The sequence below is a fragment of the Sitodiplosis mosellana genome, unplaced genomic scaffold, assembly GCF_009176505.1.
Source record: "Sitodiplosis mosellana isolate CC-2019 unplaced genomic scaffold, AAFC_SMos_1.0 Smas_scaffold_6166, whole genome shotgun sequence".
Lineage (NCBI taxonomy): Eukaryota > Metazoa > Arthropoda > Insecta > Diptera > Cecidomyiidae > Sitodiplosis > Sitodiplosis mosellana.
The window spans coordinates 5930718-5952993 of record NW_022601407.1 but is presented as its reverse complement, the minus strand read 5'-3'; the positions used below and the strand labels follow the sequence as shown (position 1 = coordinate 5952993).

Below are 22276 nucleotides of genomic sequence, written 5' to 3'. Positions count from 1 at the left end.
TAGGTATGGTAAAAATTAAACCGAATGATTATTTGACGGGAGAAGTTGTTCAATCGAATGAAACAATAGCATTGAAAGAGGGCTTACTAATTATGGCCAGAAAAAAAATGCTTAACAAATGAATGCATCGTAAAATTCCATTTATTCTTCTTTTTTTTATATTTGTTTTTTTTTCTCTGCAAAATACTTCTCTGCAAAGACTTTTTTTTCCACCAAAATTCATTGGAGTGCAGAATCCGGTTCAATCGAATACAGTTGATTTCGTGTGGAAAATCTCAACAGTTCACCAATTAGCGGATTCAAACTGGAAATTCGTAAGTTAAATCAGAGAGCAGTACAACGTCGAAATGGAGTGACTCATTCAAATGGCTAATTTTCGTAGTATTTTCCTTTCAATGTCCTTTGTTTGCTCCTTTTTTCAGTTTTTTTCATGATTTTTTTTTCGTGTTTCTTTTGTCTTACTCTTCTGTGGCATTACTAGCTTCCAATTAGTTGATAATTTAATTAAGCACATGTAAATGCGCAACAGTAGTCGAAAGACAGCAGACGAAAAAAAAGCACAGAGAGAGAGTACCATACGCATTGAATGATGTGGAACAATGAAATGTTAAATTCGAATTGAGCGCAACTGATAGAATTTGAATCCATTATGATTTATTCAAACAGAAAGCAAATAATTATTGTAATTCACGTTTAATGAAAGCAAAGTAAAAGACGGAGAAAAGTGAAGAGAGAAAAAAAGCCATCGAAACAAAAATGGCATACACATATTTCCCGCACCATTAGAGACTTCGATAGACAAAGGCACATGCTTGCTCAAATAGAAACGAATCGATTGTTGTTGTTTTTTTTCGGTCGTGTTCGCCAACATTTGACGCTGCTACAGGAGCAACTACCTAAAATATAACGCGCATTCGGCACTCAGCAGCGATGAAGAAAGCAAGAAAAAAACGTAGTATTCCATACAATGAAATCGCTAATTTCGAAGGGAAAACGGAAAAATGTCGTACATATTAGCGCGCAGCGTGTGCAATGCAGTGAAGAGCTCAAGGCAATAAGAAACAGCTATACCTAGATATTTCGTTCTTTTTTTTGCTTTCTCCGTGATTTCGTCACCCAATTTGTTTGACGCGAATCGACTGAAATGGAGAAACGGTCAAAAATCCATACCACTCGTAATTTGTTGAATGAATCTTTGGAGAAGTGCCGAACATATGCACGAATTTGCATGTGGCGTGGCGAGGCACTTTTTTTCATTCTTTCCCCGTTCAAAACAACGATTTTTTTTTTAAATTTTCTCTTCAATCTCCTATTCAATCTCTCTCTCTCTCTCTCTCTCTCTCTCTCTCTCTCTCTCTCTCATTCGCTCTCTTTCTCTCCCCCGATTTCTGTCCTATTTTATACATTTCCATTGATTTTTACTCGTTTTCCTTCACTTTTTCCGTTTTTTTTTGTTCCTCTCCCTTCCGTTGCAATGTAAAATGTTTTCTTTCATCATTTCTTTTCTTCATTTTCATTCTACTCGTCCATATTAACCAAATGTCCGACATAATCTCTGCATAATTGTAATGAATTCTGGTGAGCTAAGTGGTAAAAATTGTGCCATTTTGGAGAAAATGTTTCGACATTTTTTGTTTCAGCTGTTCGGAATAAATGACTAGCAAATGTGGCTATAAAATGGCCGGAAGAAAGGAGTAGAAAAGAGGCAAAAACAAAGAGACGAAAGCAAAGCAGAAAAAAATGTCTTGCGGAAAAAATAAATGTCGTGAAAAGTTCAGGGCTCGTCTTTAGTATAGCCGTATGCTACGATTGTCTTCTATTCTAGTGTCGCAATGCTTCTTTTATTCGGATTCGTAAACACAATGCATTCACTCGCACTCGCTCTCACACCCAATCATGATTGGCGCTGTGGCGCACGTCAATTCAGTATGGTGTGTGTGGCATGGTGTGAATCGCTACAGCAATTTACCATTAGTCCAAACGCCTTAAATAATACGCGCACTGGTGCGGTCCCTTGGCATTCCATTTCGACTCTCTGATATAAGTGCTTCGAAGCTGTCTGTTTGTATTATTAATCACTCGTGAAACTCTCGGCACACACAAAAAAGAATCAAGGAAGAATGGAACAAACGAACGACTACGACGACGACGACAGAAGAACGGAAAAAAGAAGAAGTCGCGTTTTGCTATCGCCGATTTTTCTTCAATTTTTCCATTACATTTCATTTTTAAAGACCATCTCCCTCCGCCTTATCAAGAAAAAAAAAAACACACACACACACCAACAATAGCCCGTGGAACAATGAATGCGCGTTGTACCGCACAATCGACAGAGAATTAAAAAAAAAACAAACAACCATTAAAAAAGCAGGCACCATTTATACGGACTTTTCAACAAAATACCATCCTCCTCCCAAGAGACAAACACTGAAGTGAAAGGAGAGAAGAGAATACGCGCTCGAGCGAACAAGCTAAACAAACAGTTATCTTTTTGTTGTTGTTTTTTCTTCTGATTCGTTGCTCTTTCCATTTCCATTTGCGCGCTTTCCCTAGTTTCTTGTTTCATTTCGACTCTTTTTTTTCCTGTTTCATCGCTCTCGCCGTCCTTCCATCAAATCAAAACTCTTGTGTCAACTCAAACTGTGTGCTCTTTTTTCTTCGGTTTATGGACGAAGGATGAGGAAGAAAAAAAAACATAGCTCAAAAATGAAATTTCAAGTGAAATATTGCCAGTTTTGTGCTGTTTTGATAGAATGTTGAGACAACAAATTTTTCATATTTAGCAATCAACGGAGGAGGCAATAAGCCTTACAATTTTGTTGTAGACTTTTTTTCAGAACCACTTTCATTTTGCTTTATTTATTTCGAACAATTGCATGGACTTTCGCGCATTGCACAAACATTAAATGACAACTTTCTACTACAATTTCTATTAAATTAAAAGAAAAAGCATGAAAAAAGACCAAATTGAACGGAACGAATGGCAATGGAATAATTTTTTTTCTTCTGAAAAATGCAATCGATTTTGAATCAAAAGTAGCAAAAAAAGTGCCCAAAAGTTTGATAAAAATTTCGAGTTGACAAGCCTGAAAAAATGATTTCGCCACGAAAAAAAGCGATGCAGGACATGAAAAAATGTAATGGCCAAAATTGGGAACGCCATCGAAATGCGTAATATGAAAATGTGGTGTGTGTGTGTATCTATCGAGTCGAGTATGAGATTGAACGAGAGGCGCACAATAGTTTATCTAGATATGTGCATGTATATATAAAAGCATCGGCGATAATAAGTATATAAGGGATGGCTTTTGAGTTGCATGCAACAATGATAGAAATGCGAAAATTTCGGAATATTTTTTCCATTTCATTCACTGCACTCAAATGGAATATCCGTCTCTTTCGCTGTGTGTTATTTTTTTAATAATATAAAATATAAATAGGAAAGAATGCAATCGAAATATATTGAATACAGTAGAGTGGATTTTTAACGTTGTTTGCGATAGAGACAGCGAAAATGCGAACGATAGAGAGTAACGAGGGTGCAAATGAAAATTAAACACAAAACATGTTCATGTGTGCGCGTTGGGCGATAACAGTTGCGTTCATTGCAATATGAAGTGCATTTATGCGCGCGGCCATATTGCACATAAAGTCTCGGGATGCAATTCGACACATACCACACATAAACATACACATACTCACGTACCGATGAGGGAGAGCAAGAGAATGAGTACATGCAATAGGCAACAAAACAGGCACTACACACACAAACACACACACACGCATACATAGACCCATTACGGCCCACGTCGTATGTTTAAATACATTGAATGATGAGGGCATTGCACATTTAAATGAGAATGCGTGAATATTTACGTGGAAACACACAAAAACTCTGTGTTATTTCATATCATTTTTTTTCTGGTTGGTCCATTCTCTCGCTTTCGCTTCTATTTCGGTGGTGGTGATGGTGTGCTGTATGTTCCGGGATGCAGTTTTTTTTGTATGTTGTTTGTTATTTCATTTCTGTGTGCCTTTGCCATAACTGTCGCTGCTTCACGCAAAGTGGGGTCCAGTGTGTGTGCTGTGTATATTTCACATTTTGTATTGTTGCATTACTACGCCCAACCAAAATATATTATTGTTGGTGTGCTGCTGCTGCTGTGTGCATGTGTATTTGTTTGGGAAAAATAAATGAGGGTGCGACAAGCGGTAATAACATGGTGGTGGCGTAAATGCATTCACATTTCAATGGAAAAGTATGTGGAGAGCGAGTGCTGCAAAATCCACTCCACTGGTGCAACGAACACACGGAGAACGAGAGACACACACAGAGTTTTCGAGTGCATCGCCAGGCTCGATTCAAAACGTGATGCATTAGATTCTGGCGCAAAAATTATATTTTACACTTTTCCCATAAATTTCATCCAGCGAATGAATGCACACAACTGCAGCCAATATTTAACTGAAGCCATTTTAAACAGCGACCAGGGAAAGAAGGAGAGAAAAAAAGGAGAACACCCGCAGAAAAAACAAATGGCCCGTCCTTTTTTCACACAAATGCTTTCGTTCGTCTTTTCCTCTCATCCTTTTTTCGCTCCCCGTTTCTCTCAAATAAAATGGAATTCAAATGCTTGAAATAATTAGTTGATGCATTTTGCAATCGAGAATAAAAAAAAACACACAGTTGAAATGAGTATTTGTCCAACATCAAATACTCTGTTTGCCTCGCGTTCTTTAGCATTCTCTTTTTGTGCCAATGACGGACAAATTTTGTTCAAACTAATTTGTTGATCTTAAATCTCTTTTTCTTTCTCTTCTTTCGACCGAATCTCGAATGCGGTTTGCGCTATCACTCTCTAAGTTTTAAATAAGCTTCAAAGCATTTCAAAGTTAATGCTATTTCCGACTTGCAAAAGGATTCGACACACTGAAGTGCAAAAGATTGTGTCCCATCATTCAAGTGCATCGATCTCCTTGGCCGTTTCTTTTCTCTTCGTCTTCTGCTTCTATCTGTGAACCAAGCGAAAAGTCTCTGCACAAGGAATTTCATCGGTGTGGTTTAGATGGTGGCAACAGCGTTGGTGGTTGGAGCATGAACTTGGGCACGCGCTCACAGAGAGCAGAAGAAAAAAAAACGCAAACCAAACCAAGTCACTTGATTTCCATTTCACGAATTTAAAACGTGAAAATTGTTTTTCAAATTATTTTTCTTGTTTTCTTTTGCCACGGCGCGCTTGGTCACTGCCACGCTCGACGAGTAACGAAAAACTTTTTCCACCATTCGCGCTGCAAACACAACATGAATAATGGAAAAATGCAAGGAGAAGTCGTGAAAAAGCAGAAAAAAAAATTGAAAATGTAAACAAGGTAAGCAACAGAGAGAAAAGTATTCATTTCTTGTTTTGATCCAGGGCACTCGACGATTTTTCTTTTCTTTTTCGTCGCTTTCTTCTTATTTTTCTTGTCCTGCAATCCCCATCAACCGAATCAAATGCACAAGAGCAGACTGCCAGGAAATGAATTTAGAATAAGGAAGACAGCAACAGAGAGAACAAGAAGTAGAAAAAAAAAATCAACTCAACAAAAATGAATACCAATAAAAATACGTAATCAACGGCAACTGTAACGACGAAGAGCAACATAGACAACTTCCGACTAATGCACAATGCGGAGCGAGTCAGCACTTGAACATCGTTGGAGAAGTCTTTGCTGCTGCTGGTTTTGTTGTTGTCGTCTGTCGAACGTGTTTTTTTCGGTTTGGAAAGGTATTCGAGGTTGGTCGAATTTCTCCAAGCCATTTTCTCATGTCGTTTTACACACCAAATCGAATTTCCACTCATCGACTTAGACTTTTGGTGAGGGAGGCGAACAGATTTTTTTTTTCAATTCATCTTTCTCTCATTCCCTTCAAATTCACCCTAAAACCAACTCATCACCGAAGAAAAATAAAAATGGTAGCCAAACAAATTCCAAGCAGAGTTTAAAAAAACACTTCTTGAAATATTTCAAATTGGATTCAGTTGGCAAACAAATGGGAAAAAAAGATGGGAACTGAAAATGAACAATATTTAAATGAAATTAAATTTTTTTCCTTTCGAAAACATACGGTGCAAAAAAATAATTATTTTCAAAGAGATTTTTCTTATGAAAGACCATTTCTTTGGCAGAATCGCATGTAAATTGGCTAAAAAAATTCAGTAAAAAAGTCGGAAAATTTATTTTTGATTTAAAGGTATGAACATTTGAATATAGTTCTATTAAAAACACCGTTTTGCCGTAAAGTTCATCGATTCCGATTTATCAAGTCATCGATTCCGTTTTTTTAAATAAAGGGCTCTCAAAGGCTTATTTGTGTACCAAAGCCACCAATTGATGGTTTTTAGTCGATTTCACCATTTAATTTTTTTGTAAGTTCATTCTGCAATTTCAATTCGATTATTTGGTTTGAGTACAAAAACCAAGTATTGAAACAATTTTTTTTTTGATATTCTCTTTTTATTGACCTGAAATCGGTTACTTTTCATTATGTTTATCCCAAACTATTCGGTTCACAACATTGTATCGCAATTGAGTTGAAATTAACTTGATTTTCCAAGTGACTAGAGTCGTTTCTTTTTCCTCCGAACAACCAAAAAAACAAATGAAGCGTGTGCATGAAAAAATGAAATGATTCCGATTATATTATTAATAATTCAAAGAAAGCCGAACGAAACAATGCTATTATGCGTTCGGCACATGGTGTAAAGTGTAATGTGGACGGGTTGGGAAAAAAACGAGTCACATTTGCAATTGAATGTTCTTTGGAATAAATACATTGGCATTCAATGCATTACAATGTAAAATGTGTTCGGCTGAAATGCGAACGCCATTTTTTTCCCGGTGATTCCTCTGTCAAAATGATCGGAAACAGTGTTAAAATATTCATAATTTAAATGGTTTGCGAATTGGAATCGAGTTTTATGTACGGTATTACATCGTATGTGCGCGCATAATTCAACAATTGGAGGGAGAGAGAGAGGCAGAGAACAGTAGAGAAAAAAATGCAGTTTATGCAAAAGTGCATTGTGTGTGTGTGTGGGTCTAGTCAATATTGCAGTTATAAGGATAATGGTCGAAATGGAATTAAAACCGCATGCACACACACACACATTTACATTTTCGGTGGTGCATGTAACCTGTCAAAAAGTAAAAGATAATAAGTAGATATAAAATGAAAACCTATATCGCACACAATTCGGAGCCGGCGATGTCGAAATGAGCCGAAAATATCATAACCACATTCAATAAACTGAAAATAATTAGAGAGAGAGTCATAACAATTATATAGATAATTTTTCCGTGTTTTGAACTCTCTCCGCGGTCCCACTCTCTCTCCCGCTCTCTGGCTCTATTCAGCCCGCTTTGAATTGTAAATCATTTGCGAGATATACATATCTCGCTATCCACACATATCTATAGATGAAATGCATTTATATTTTCAATGTAATTTTATCATAAATATTACACATACACAGGCGGCAGACAGAGAATTTAGCAAAAATATTAACATACAAAACAAATTCAAATTAGTTGTCCGTATATAAAATCGAAAATTTTTCGTATGTTAATATTCGTTCGGTTGGACTTTTTTCTATGGCTCGACATCTTGTTACCGATCTATTTATGGAAATTTATCAATTTAATAATTTGTTTATATATATTCATTCATTTTAGTTGTGCATTGTTATAATGCTGATGTCGACCGGCCGGATATTTTTTGCTGCCGCTGCTATATTCGGCCTTTTGTTTTTCGACATTTCGTTAATTCGATTGGAATTGTATGTAAAATGAGTTGGAATAGTGTTGCACATACACACCACCATCATCACCATCATTTTCGAGTGAAAATATTGCGAGAGGAAAACGCATTTTGTGTGTGAGTATATTGATTTGATTTGCATAAAAGTGCAACAGCGCAGCAGCAAAATCGTCGCGAGGAAAAAATCAATTTTCTCTTAGCTGGCTGCTGGCTGTGTATGCATAGTAAATGTTTGTGCGTTGTCGTTGCGTACGTGTTTTGCGTTTTCATTAAATAGGCTCAATGTTGGGACTCACTCACTCTCTATCGCTCTCCCTCTCGCTCGCTCGCTCGTTCTCGCTCTCGCTTTTTGTGTATGCACTGACATAACATGCGTGAGCTAAAATGTGTTCTAGAATGCGACCGTTTAAAAGCACCACGTTCGAGTGGTTAGAGCGAGTGGTGAAGATGGATTATAATGCTTAAATGTAGGTGGAATAAATCAAAAATGGTCCAGAGGGAAAGAGAGAGAGAGAGAGAGAGAGAGAGAGAGAGAGAGAGAGAAAGAGAAAGATGGTAGCAGCCACATCAAATAAACACGATGCACCACCGCAAAATTTTTTGTTTTTTTGTTTCGAAATTCAAATTGAAAACAAGGCATCCAATGTTTCAGTTGCAAAATTTAAAAAAAACACCAATTCAAATACGTTCAAAGCAAGAAAGATAAAGCGAATGTTAATTTGAAAATGAATGCATGATTGCATTTGGCGATAGTAATTTTTTTTTGTCGTCGTCGTCGTCGTATTTCAAAGCGGATATAAAATGAATGTGTTCCATCAAAGAGATGAATCTAACCAATGCATTTTCAATGGTTTTGCCAACGAAATTCATATTTTAGTCAAATGCATTTGCACGTGCATCAAATGAGCTGATTTACTCGCTGTTTTTTCCGTTGCTTTTTGCTGATTTACCTTTAATGTTTAAATACTGAATTTTGTGCGGCAGCGATTATAATAAATGATGGACCAAGCGAAATTGATGAGTTAGTCGTAAACAAATTGATGAGTTGGTCCGAAAGCGCAGTTGATGTGTGTATGTATGTGTGTGTGTTTTTTTTTTTGTTGCAGAGCACCTCAAAACTAGAACATTTAGCCGAAAATGTTAGGCCTTTAAATATTTAGTTTTTTTTTTCGGCTCACAGCATCGACCTCAAAATTATAGAAATCATGCAATAACCCTTATTGAATCTAACTACTGGGAGATGAGCATGGAAATAGGATATATTATATAGGCACGCTATGTTTTAAATGCTACACATACAGAAAACCGGCCACATATACACAAACACACACACACACAGTTTCAGTCTCGCAAAGAAAACCGAAAACGGCCAACATATATAACGCATACACGGGGCTGATGATGGTGGTGATGATGCACCCGAAAGTGCATATGTACATTACACACATTAACCAGAGAGAAATGGTGCTGGACCGTCGCGCAGGATTTCGATTACCATCCAATATATGGGCATATGCACAACCGATATACATATTCCGAGAGGAAGACAAAGGCATACCGAAGCGAGATATGTGCGATGGGGATGTTGCGTGCATTGTACAGCGAGAAGCGAGAGATATTATGCGAGTTGCTACTACTGTGGATGCTGCTAGTTGACAGCGAGTGCAACCGTTTTTCCTATGGTGCATTGACCCTTCTCTCGCTCTCGCTCTCTCCCTCTCGCATCTCTGGTTTTCAATTAAATATTAAATTCAAAACACGGAACACATCCACACATACGAAATATTATATAATAAAATGCGTTTCGTTGATTACTCTTTCCCAACCACCGCTCTTCTACCCGCCACTCGCATTCGCTCTCGCACTCGCACTCTCTCTTCTTCTCCCTTACTCTCTCGCTCACTCGCCTCATCCGTCGTCTGTTATTGTTGTTGTTGCTGCTGTGCCCAGATCCGAAAACTGGTAATTCAACTCTTTTGTCATATGAAAATTTAATAGTTTTGCCGTGTGATTGCTACTCAAATAGCCTATTGCCTATTGCCCATTTCGACAATTGACATAACAATACTAACGTTTTTTTTTCTCCTATGAACAGGATATTTTAATGATTTCCCGAACATACCCATACATACACACCCAAAAAAAATAACACTTATCGCGATAATGACATGCGACCATGATAAATATACATGAATTAAATTCTATTACGATGCTTGTTATTATTGTGAAATGAGCAAAAACATTTGTAATCAAATTCGAATTCGAAATTATATAAAAATAATGGTTAAATTGACAATCAGAAAAAAAACATCGGCTTATTTTACAAACCAAATATTTTTTTAAATGAAAAAAAAAACATTAAAATGAAGAAAAAAAACCATTTCGGAATGGGGAAAATCATTTTCAAGTGATAAAAATTCCTTTTCAAATGACTACTTTCATTCGGACGACAAAAATTCATTTGGATGTGCTTCACTTAGGAAAAAAGATTCAATTTTAAACTTCAAATTTATATTTTTCTTCGCCGAATGAATAATCTTCCGTTCAGAAGATTCATTACCAACAGCAAAAAAAAAACGGAGAGCGAAAAATGCGATTCACTTCTCAAATGACACGGCGCGAATAAGAGAGAGAGAGAGTAAAGGAAAGAGCCAGAGAAAAATGATTAAAGCGAGTGCATGTTTAATTAGGTAGCAGGCCAAAAGTCGAAATGCGCTGTGAAAACATTCATTAGTTCGTTTCGTGCTTTACTTTCTTTCTTGAATTTAACAACGTTTTTCTGTACCTCCAAGGTATCCCTTTTGCATTTAGACTGTACTTCTTTCTGTGTGTCTCTTACTCTCTCTCATCCCTGGTGCACATATTTCGATTCCTTTAATAATTTGCACGGCGTGTTCTCGTTCTCTTTATTTGTTTGTGTGTACGTTTTTCTCTCTCAGCGTTGGTTCTTGATGGTGATTCGAACGACATTTGTGCGAACCGTTTTACATTTTTCTCGAACATTTTCCGTGATTACACTTTAATTAGATTTTCATGCATTTTCATATTTTTATATGATTTATGTTGACTAGAGTATCGCTTAAATTTATAAGCTCACAACCTGGATACGAAGAACGAAAAAAAAATGGTCGTTTTTACTGTTTCGTACGTTTACGAATGGGCCAGAATGCACTTTTATCATTGTTTCCCGATTACAATGTGTATCTCTCTCTTTTTTTTCTTCTCTTCTCTAGAGCGTGTAATTTGGGATGTTTCCTTCGTTTATAATAATCTTGTAAATGGAATATCATTTCACATTTGGACCGAAAATAAATTAGTAAACCTCTTTTAAAATGCATTAAAGCACAACTCGAAATCGACCCGTCTAATTTCGCATTAAATCACAATTTTCATAAACCGGTTGAATACGATATGAACACATAGATTTTTTTTCCCACAATTTCTCGGTTACAATGTATAAAGGTGTGTACAGTGTACACTTTGTGTACACTATGTATGAATAATATGCAATCTCAATTCAACTGACCTTTGATGTATGCGTTCTTAAGCTGGACTCCGTTGCAAAACCCTTACCACAGATATTGCAGTGGAATGGGCGATTTTTGGCTCGTTCCACCTGAGCATCATGATTTCGTAAGTGCTGCTGCAAGTTCGACAATTGGATGAACGCTCGGCCGCAATCGGGCAAGTGACACTTGTACGGACGCTCACCTATACGCACAGAAGAAAGCAAGACATTTTTAATTTGGGGCAAATTAGATAGGATTTTGTTCTGTAAACAAGGAATATAATAGACAAAGAAGGAAAAAAAATGTTGGAAAAAAGAAGAAAATCTTGGAGGAAAAAAATAAAATCAGTGTTAAATACAAATTGATAGAAAAATACAGTTATTTTTCAAATTGGCGAAGAAAAATCATTCAAAAATCGTCATCAATTCAAAGATTTTTCACCTTTTGAACCAAGCACTCTGTTTTTTTTTATTGAAGAGAAAGGAGTTAAATTTGTATGATACGAATCCAGTCGAATTGACGGTCTACGGTATTTTTTTAAAAGGTAATAAAATTAGAAGAGTAATGACAATTACCAAACAATATCGATGTCATTTGGAAATGCAATAAAAATTCAAATTTTATTCCCATGAACAGCAGAAAAGACTGCTTTTTTTCTCCAAAATATCATGTGATTTTGGAGAGAATGCATCCAGGAACCGAACAGAAAAAATAAACTCGTAAAACCAGTTGACGTCCATCAGTTAATTGTAAGCGATATATTATTTTATTTAAATTAGCTATCAAAATATTCTTCCCCGAACGACACATGACATCGAGCGTCGCCACTGTTAAAATTCATTCAGTCGCATCAACTGTTTCTCTCTCTCGCTCTCTCTCTCTCTCTCTCTCTCTCTCTCTCTCTCCCTCTTGTCTACCTCAAAAACTGCTGCAACGTTAACGGTATCTTGTATTCAAAGTCATTTCCTGCATCGTATACAACAAGCTATTTAAAAAGAAACAACAACAATAACTAGCTAACCGACATCAAATCTGTTCGCAGTAAGTTATGCAGCTGACCGCTATTTAAACATAAACAAACAAGCAAGCCAACGAACGAACGAGCGAGCGAACAAACAAACAAAAGTAACAGCACTAACAGTTATTTCAGGATACAAAGTTTACTTAGTTTGGGAATGAATGAAAAAAAGAAGAAGAAGAGATCCATTCAACGTTTCTTTGCAGGAGCGACGCAACCACAGTGTAATGAGAAGAGACTCAATGAACGAAGAGCTTAGGATGGAGGGTATTATGAGCTGGTTTTTTTTTGTCAGAAAAAAGTCACTTTTCTATTTACATAAAAGTTACAGAGAAGAGATTTCTCTCTTTTAAATGAAATTGAAATAAAATGTACTCAAACATTGTTTTTTTTAAAGCACGAAGTCATTTTTCTCACAGAAAATCTATTTTCCAAGTTACAAATAAAAGAACTATTGAAATGCGATCAGAGATTGAAATGGGCAGACGGAAGGGTTGGTGAAATTAAATGCCGATTAACTGATCATTTGATACAATCGGCAAATTGTGTTTAAAAAAAAAATTGCATATCAAATACATGTGGCCGGCCAGCAAATTAAAGGGCTAGTGCGAAAAAAAGTGGCGGGCAAAAGGAGACGGAAAAAAATGAAATTCCCATTTAACGGTTGCTTAAATTAACATTTCAATTAAAAAGTCTGTGTTTTAGCGTGTGCGCCCCTTGCCACACAGCACCGGCTGAGTGTAAAGAGCAGCAGTTCATTCATCGAGAGACCAAAAGGAAAGTGGTATTGAAATCCAAGCTTGAAGCTGTTTTCCATTCATTATGCGAAAGTGAATGAGAGTGAGTGTGGCTCACACTCAAGCGATGGCGGCTAAAATTCACTTAATGCCATTGCTCTGGCGCTTACTAATGACCATTCAGTAGATATAGCGGCACAACGCTTACAATATTCTTATTTTCTCTCACTCACTTCGTCGCAGGACAACGATGTACCGTACAAAAATGCCACAGAGAGCATCAAATAAAAGCAAATTATCTTATGTGTACAGCTCGTGCTTTTTTTTCTCTCTCTCGTTCGACAAAACAAATGGTCGCTGCTGGTTGCATCTGTGCAGCAGGAAGCAAATACATACAACTATACCGACGAATGGCAAAAAAATCCGTAGCGGTGTCGTCGTTTGCAAAAGTGTTTAAGGTCAGCAGCACTAAACGTCACTTTCGCCACTTTACATCGTTAGCAAAAAAAAAGAAAGAAACGGCGGTAGTAGCAACAACTAACGATAAACAGAGGCAAAAAAAAACGAATGGCGAGTGGCGACGAGAGACTGAGTAGAATATCAATCTCACGTAAACGATGTGCGCAAATTGTGATTTAACTCAAACCGCTGTCGCGGTCACATCGCAATGCAATAATCCGTTTAATATAGACTTATGAAAATGAACATGTTCGGTGGCAAGCGTCCAGTTTGCCGCCACAAGATACACACGGATGTATCACAACGAGAAAAACAGAGAGAAAAAAACGCCACCGAACACGAAAATCTGTTAAAAATATGTAGATTTAAACGGCGCGAAGTGAGAGCGACGACGACGAGAGATGAGAAAAAAAATATACACGACAACGGCACGACGATGGGAACAATCATTTGCGGGGGCGTCAAGTGAAACAAAAAATAAAAAAGGGACTGCGAAAAATCGCAAATTGTGATAAGAGAATAACAACAACAGCGAGCAACAAAAAAACGAGGTGCAAAAAAGTGTGAAACAAACATAAACGGATATTCATGGAAAAATCTGCGAAAAAAAGCGGCAGCAGCGGGGGACATGGAATGGCACCTCGGACCATGCACGAGTCTAACGATTTTCGAATTGTTGACTTAATCCAATTTAAAACGGAGCAACGACACATACAAAAAATGCCACCGCTGCTGCTGCTGCTGCTGCTGCTGCTGCTACTGCTACTGCTGTTGTTGCCTTTGTTCCCGACTTTGAATTGGTCAGAATGAATTCGCCGGCAAACAATGACCGCGAAGCACACGTCATATCTGCAATCTCTCAATTCGGTTCCCTTTCAGCATTTTTTTGCTTCGTTTCGCTGCCAAATGCCTGTGTGTATGCTGAAAACCAAAGGAGAATGACCAAAACCAATGTGGACAGACGAGAAAAAATCAATGGAAAAATTTCGGCAGTGAGGAGAGAGAGGGCGAATTAAATAGCATCATAAACTGCAAACAGAATGTAAAGCGAAAGAATGAGAAGCATTTGTGCCGCTATTCAAATACAAAGTAAATGCTTGAAAAACCTCTGAATGTGCGGAAAAAAAGGTGGCGACTTTGAATACCGAATTCGACAACGAAACACGACAAAAAACAACAACATGCGAGTGAATCGAATGCAAACATATATGAATGGGGAGTAGTAGTAGAATGAGCATATGGCGCCTAACTCATTTCACTTCGAGATTTTTATCCCACGCATAAATAAACTGCCCATTTATGCGATTCATATGGTTGGTGAGTGTGTAGTTGGGAATCGGACGCGCGATCAATGGACACATGTAGAGAAAAAAAGGGAGAGAGAGAGAGAAAGAAACGAAACAGGAGAATATGACGGGGCATTACAGCCTTAAGGGCTATTTCACGGTTTGTATCGCTCTTTCATTGGCAACAAACAAGCCACAACTGAAAGCAACAACAACAAGGAGGAAAAAACCGCGCGCAACTTTTTTCTTTCTCTTCCATTTCACAACCAAACAGATTGGTCTGCTGAATGATGATAGATATTGTGTATGTGCTGCATATAAATAACGGAGGGCAGAGAATGATGAGCCATGAACAACATGCTTTGCAATATGTTTTTTTTTCAGGACACAAAAAAAACGGTAAAAAGAAATACAGGAATGAAGAGAGAAAAAAAAAATTTGTACACATAAAACAAATAAGTGAAACAAGCGCGCTGTGAACAACCACATTTTATACGTGCACCACTTTTTATGCACGGGCATTTTTAATACCCGATTTTGTGTGTGTGTGTGTGTGTGTGTGTGTGTGTGTGTGTGTGTGTGTGTGTGTGTGTGTGTCTCTCTCTCTATAATTTCTCATTACTTTTACCTCTTTTCTTCGCTACACACCTAAATGCGGTGTGTGTGTGTTTTACAACATTGTTCATATCATGAAATCAGGACACGGTTTGTGTGCTGCTTTTTTTCTTCTCTCTCTCGACTCGTTTTTTGGCCTTTCTGCTACATCATCAATCTCCCATTTAACACTTTGCATATGTTTATCGAAATATTATTATGGGCGCTGGTGATTTGAATCGAATCGAGTTGCTCGACTGCATCAGCAATTTCTTTTCGGTGATTACGAATAAGACTTTTTAAATTGAGTTTTTTTAGATTCATTTCCCCATTTTTTGTGCTCTTAAGCACCATCTTCGATGGGAATCAAGATCAACTCAATGTGGAAGATTGCTGAAAACTGCAATTCATTTGAAAATTCTCTTCACAATTTGCTTCGATTACGAGTGCCTGAATTTACGTTTAAACTATCGTTTTCTCTTCATTTCTCTAAAATTCCCTTCACACTATTGGTTCAATGGTGCAATTTCATTTGGCAATCATTGCCAAATCACATGTGCAAAGCTGGACACTTGACTAACAGTCTCCAAAGACTCATTTCAAATGAGAATAAAATATTATGAATAATTTTACACCCATTGTTCTGGTCCATTTCCAAAAGCCAAACACTTTTTTCTCTCCATATTCGAATGTATTTTCTTCAGCATCCTGTGCGCTTGTCGACGTTTCAAAGCTGTCACATACATGCTACCTTCATATGTTCAACGAAAAACATTTTTAATGCGACGTAAGTGGACGATTTAATTTTATTTGGGTTGGAATTTAATCAGGAAAAAAAGGTGAAAAAGGTAGAGAGAAAGAAAAAACGAATCCGTCCACACAAAACACTTTTGAAGCCAATGTTAATGTAACCCTTTTACAAAACGGAACGCGTCCTTTTGTATGGCCATTTGCACAAATCTGCATGTGAAACATTTCCAGCTAGTGGAATTACTTTGTAAATAAACGTCTCATAAATTTTAGCACTATTTGTAATTCCACTGATGAAAATTACACGTTTCGTAGACGTTGCAATCGAAACTAATGAACCGGGTGGCACTTTTGAGTGCATATGACAGCACAGGCAGCACAGACCGCATAAATGTGATGAAGACAGCATGAACTGTGATGAATCTCTTTACAAAACCAACAAAATGCATTTAAATATACATTTCTTCACACCTCAAGCATTAGTTAATGTTTTGGCTCTCAGAACACATTTTTGCGTCGATACATTGAAATGTAAAGGAAATCAAAATCAGAAAATTACCGAAATATTTTTTCTGAATGAAAAGCTATAGACTTCGCAATTTAAAGTTCATATTTTAGAATAAAGGAGAAGTAACTGAATTACATGTTAAATCATGTCCTCACACATTCAACCTCATCAAAGCTGTGCAAAAAAAATTGATACCAGTCAAAACACAAGCTGTTGATACACTGTCGCAAAAAACACACACTCCGCTTACAAAGCAAAAAATGATAAAAGTCAAATGAATTGTAATAAGCGAAAGCAGATTGCCATTTAAGCATGTTTGAATTGGCTTCAAATACGCGGAAGAAAAAAAAATTCGTTGGGGAGACAATTTACAACACATTACGTGATCAGAATTTTTTTTTATCTCTCTCTTCAGCTTGTTTCATTTAACCGCCTTAAACATCCACAGAGAAAGGGGTGACGTGTCCCGCGATAAATTTTATGGTCGTTTGTTTTTTCGGTTTTTATGGTATGTGCCTGTCTCCACTCAGTTCAGTGTGTTTTTTTTCTTCTGTTGGGTAATATAACATGTGGCTAAAATCGAAATATCATCTGCGACATGGTCATTGCACGACACGAAGATGAAAAGTCCTGAGATTTTTTTCTGGGAAAGACAAGCAACTGCCATGGACAGTGCATTAGAGCTATAAAATATTTCCCGAATTGTCATGATTCACACATTTTTCTTAGCTTCATTGAGCAATTGATGATTTTACATGAATTTGATTTATCAAATGAGTAAAACACCGTCTGTGACTCAGTCACTATTGTTCAAAAAATGTTTCCTTCAAACTGCTTTGCGTCACATAAAATCCATCAAACATCGAGTCATGAGCCGAACGAAATTCAATGTCGCTTCATTCATTCAACGGATTTTAATCGATACCAGACCTCATTCGCCAAAGTAATGGAACATGTTCGGCAAAAGTTGAGATTGGTACGAGAGCACCGACACTGTCAGTCAGATGACGAATCCGGAGAAGGGTATGGATGTAAATCACTATGATCGACTTACCGGTGAGATTACAGTTTTCATTGTTATTGTTGTTGTTTTATCGGTATGGCTGTTGGTATTTCCGGCAGCAAAAATTCAAGGTTAAGTCGAATCGCTTGACAGCCGTGAGTGAGTGAGTGAGTGGTTCAACAACCCGTTGCACACCAAATGAAATGCCAATACAATGCCGTGCACAAAACAATTGAAGAGCATGTCTTGTCTACCCTTTCGTTGTAACTGTTTTGTTGCCGGTTCAAATCTTGAGGTGCGCTAATGAAATTCAATACGACATTTTTGTCCATTTTCTCGCGCTCTCTCTATCTAGCGCACAAACAAAGTTGGAAAACAATTCTCCCTCGGAAGAAGTGAGGCTGAGTTCAACCGATTAACGAAAAGAGGTATCCGAAGAAGAAGAGCAAAAAAAAACACATGACATACGTATAAACGTTTTCAAATGAAAGCCACATTTAAATGAAATTACGGATGTTGGTCGAAATGCGATAAGTTCCATCGAATTACCGCATAGTTTCAATTGTTACTTTTTTCAGTTTTTTCTTGTCTTTTTTTCTCTGCGGTAGTTGCTCTTGATTTTTAAAAGTTTTCTATTGAAAAACCGGAAAGTTGAAGAGATGTCTCCAAACATTTTATTCCAAATGTCAAAGTTTCAAATAATAGACGAGAGAGACAGAGAGAAAACCTGTTTTCTCATTGCAACCCTTTCAAAACAAAACAACCGACGAAAGAAGAAAAAAAAACTTCGAAGCAGACACAAAAATTGAAATAAAAATGCCACGAGAGAATGAGTGAAAAAAAAAACTTTCTGAACCCAAAGCAGATAAGGAGAAAGGTAAAAAAAGAAAACGGATATGGAAAAAAAACCGCTTGTTTGTAATTATGAGTCCGATTCACGGTATTTTTATCCATAAATGATTCTGGTGTGTGTCATTTCTTTCGATGAGTTTCTTCGCATTTTTCTTTCGTAAATTATACAGGACAATTCTTTCGGAGACGCCAAGTCTACTGGTTGATATCTTTGTGAAATGGAACAGATGTGGCCAAAACAAAAACGCGCATCGAATCGTGAATAATTATTTTCACGAACGAAAAATTGTGTGTTGACGATTGTAGTCTCGCTCTTTCGTTTCTTTTAATGTTTTATTCTCGTCGCGCACGCACAAGAGGGAGAGACAGAGAGAGAGAGAAAGAGGTGAAACCTAACAATTGAAACAATTCTAGATGCGTTGTTCAACTAATTTTCGTAATAGATTGTGCACGAACCATTTTTACTTCTAATCATTAGTTATTAAATTCCCCACTCCAAAATGTCGGATATCTTGTGTTCTTTCCGGCGCGACTATGTAGCCCGAAAACTTGTTGTTGCGAACCAAACTGAAAATGTGATTGAATGTATTCCAAATAGCGACCACAATAAATTCCGAAAATATGAGAGCCGTAGTTTTTTTCCCTGTGTATGGCTTTAGAGAGAGAGTAAGAGGTGTTGGTGCGGTTTATGAAAAGGCGCTCGCAAACGAGACTGTCGTTTGGACAAAAGATTCATAAAATCCATGACTAATACGTCGATTATTTAAGCATCAAAGCACGTAATTACTCTTTGAGTCATTTTTTCCCTTTTTTTTCTCCTTTTCGCTGCATCTTGTTTTGCCATTGTTTTTCATTGCTTTTTCTCGCCTTTGTTTTTGGTTCTGGTTTTTTTTTGTTATAGTTCGCGCTATTGAATGCCGTTTTTTTTGCTCTCTTTCAAATGTGGAACGGTGTTTGAACGCCGAAAGAAATCCAATAGAAAGAGAAAAATGCCACCAACACAGTGGGTTTTTTATGGGATTCGCGAACCACACGGAAATTTCTTGATTAACCAATTTACCGGCGAACACGCGACACAAAAACGGCGCTGCAAATAAACGAGCGTTTTTCCCCCCCGATCGTTCAGATGGTGATTTACTCGGCCATTGATACTCTCTCTCTCTCTCCCCATCTCTGGACGAAAAACACTGGAGAAATTCATTCCACAATGTGAGTTTCATTCAAAATTCAACTGATGCTGTAACTCAACACCATCCGCCAAATGTGCAATCATAAAACACTCCACCGATAAAAGTGGAGGCGAAAAAAAAAATTTATAACGATAATTTCGTTAATGAAACCCATCGAAATATTGACGAAAGCAATCAAGAAGAAAAAAAAAGTGTAGCAAACGGCTGCAAAAATGTAAGGCGAACGAAAGGGTTTGAATTAAAAATTATGAGCCTGACAATGCTAGAGATGGGGTAATGACTATTGTTGTTGTTGTACGCGCTTCTCATTTTTTCCCCCGGTTGCCACTCGCACCAGCACATGAGGTGGCGATGTCGTCGCAATCTCGAGCGAGGCTGGTAATGAAATTGAAATTTTTGTATCATATGTTTTTCGGGTGATTGGATTATGGATTGAAAGTTTTACAGCGGACAGCTGAGCTCATTGCGGTGCTAATGACCGGGAATGTGATGACACTTTTGCTTCACTTTTGATTTTTAACAGCGTACACGTAATCTGTTACTTTTTCAGTTTTTACTCTTAGGCTCAGCAGTTTCATCAGAAATGCTAATGTTTTCTTACTTTTTCCATTCATTTTGTATTTTTGTTTTTTGCCCATGTTCACCTATTTGTTCGTGTTCATCTTTTTTGTTCCAGTTTTCGTCTTTTACTCATAAGAACTTTCAACTAAATAGAAAAACAAAAAAATGTCAACACTCAAAAGCTGCTTCCAAGCCGTTTCTGGGAAAGAATTTTCCTCGGCTCCATTTTCGCACTGAGCGTGTCGCATAAGTGGTGTGTCAAAAATGGGCGACGAAAAAAAGAGGCAAGTTGCTCGACAGAAGATGAAAAAAAACGATGTTTTACACGAAAAATAAAAATTTGAAGGGTATACACGAGAGAAAAAAAAACTGTCATTCTCTGGATGGCACTTAAGAATTGCAATGATTTCCCCCTTTTTTCCCGATTACACTCTTTTTTTTTGCTCCATTTCGGTTAAGTACACATGGGTACCGGGCATTGATGTTGCTGATAAAAATTAAGGTGATTTTTCTACATCATTGCAGCAATGCCGTCGAAATAATAATAACGGAACGATTAGTCACAATTTGTGAAAAATGAAAAAAAAGCAAGCGAGTGAGCGAGCGAACGAACGGAATTTTGGAAATGGTAGGAAAAAGAGGGACACACATATTTATTAAATTATTACTCAACGAGAGCGAAAAAAAGCATTAAAAGCAGACGATTTTCCACTTTTTCCTCTCTCCCCTTCGTCCATTCTTTTTCGGTTCTGTTCATGAACGAGAGAGTTGTCTAATAAAAAATGCAAATATGATTTCACCTCTCAACAGAAAGTTGTTAAGACAGACATGATTTTTTTTCCCGTCCTATACTAGAGACCTATGACAAAATATGCTTTTGATCGCGCAGACAAATTGTTGTGATAAAAATGGCACATGTAATTCATATTAATTGGGAATAATTTGTGTTGCCGTGAGGCGCTTATATTACACATCGCGACTCAATTTCTCAAGTGGTATCGATCGTGTATTTGTTTGTTTTGACAGAAAGGCTGAGGTAGGTCCATTTTTCGTTTAAAAAAAATCGAAGAGGAAGACACAAAGTTGTTTTTATCCGCAAAGGAAACTGAACTCATTTTGTGCGGCGAGAGAGTTTCGTTTTATTTAGCGGCTGATGCAAGCGATTATAATTTTTCTTCGTTTTTTTTTTCTGCGTAAGTGGAACAATATCCTAAACAGTATTGACCTAGATTTTTATTTGTTTATAACCGATCTGCATCGAGGCAAACGCATACAACAACTAGTCGTCATTATCATTTGACAAACAAAAACAAACATCAGATTTATTTATATCATTTTATTGCTAGCGTACAACATGATAACAAACACCCGAGACAGAGACAGAGCCAACTAGCGTGCGCACGAATATCGAAACATATGATAATAACGAGAGGATTCGTAGATGAGCGTGTGCGCGTGCGAGCGCCAACTAACGAATGCACGATTTTTCTTTGCTTTTCTCCTTTTTTTCTCGCGCAAAATATAATTTGTTTATTTGCACTAGAATTTGAACTAGTTGACGTGTTTACGAGAATGGCGCTTTGTCACCACGGCAATTGCCGATTAGAAACTCAATTCCGAACACGCACTTTTCTCGCAGCTACTTTTTTTTCTTTAAATAATTCCCGCTGAAATGGAACAATTCAATTGTTTTCTCTTTTTTTTTTCTTTTGATTCGACGTTTTTTTCTTCTGTTTTTGCTTAATCTTTGAAGCGAAACTACATTCGAATAAACAGTTCTTGTCATTGTGCCCTCAATTTTTCATCATAAACTATTTAAAGTTCCTTTTTTGTCTCGCTTTTTCAGTTTAATTCGTTGCTCTTATTTTTTGGACTTTTTTTCTTCCTTTTATCTATTTCAATTCTCTTCATTTTTTTCATTTCGTTCGTTGGGTTCTTATGGTAATGGCCGATAAAAGTGGCGATTTCATGAAACCCCGCTTCGACTCGATTGTTTGAATCACCCTTT

The 22276-nt window shown here is 37.2% G+C and overlaps 2 protein-coding genes across 8 annotated transcripts in view; one reads left to right on the top strand and one right to left on the bottom strand.

Moving 5' to 3' along the window:
* LOC129575285 (omega-amidase NIT2-like) overlaps positions 1-14679 on the top strand; it is a 311296-nt gene extending 296617 nt beyond the window's left edge. The window contains exon 6 of the mRNA XM_055458563.1: positions 14670-14679. The gene's annotated coding sequence lies outside the window, so the exon portion shown is untranslated. The remainder of the gene's footprint in view (positions 1-14669) is intronic.
* Positions 1-22276, bottom strand: part of LOC129575280 (transcription factor mef2A) — a 72732-nt gene that overhangs the window by 4466 nt on the left and 45990 nt on the right. For all 7 annotated transcript variants that reach the window (XM_055458540.1, XM_055458546.1, XM_055458544.1 and 4 more), the window contains exon 9: positions 11328-11512. In XM_055458540.1, coding sequence (XP_055314515.1) covers positions 11328-11512 — 185 coding nt within the window. The remainder of the gene's footprint in view (positions 1-11327; positions 11513-22276) is intronic.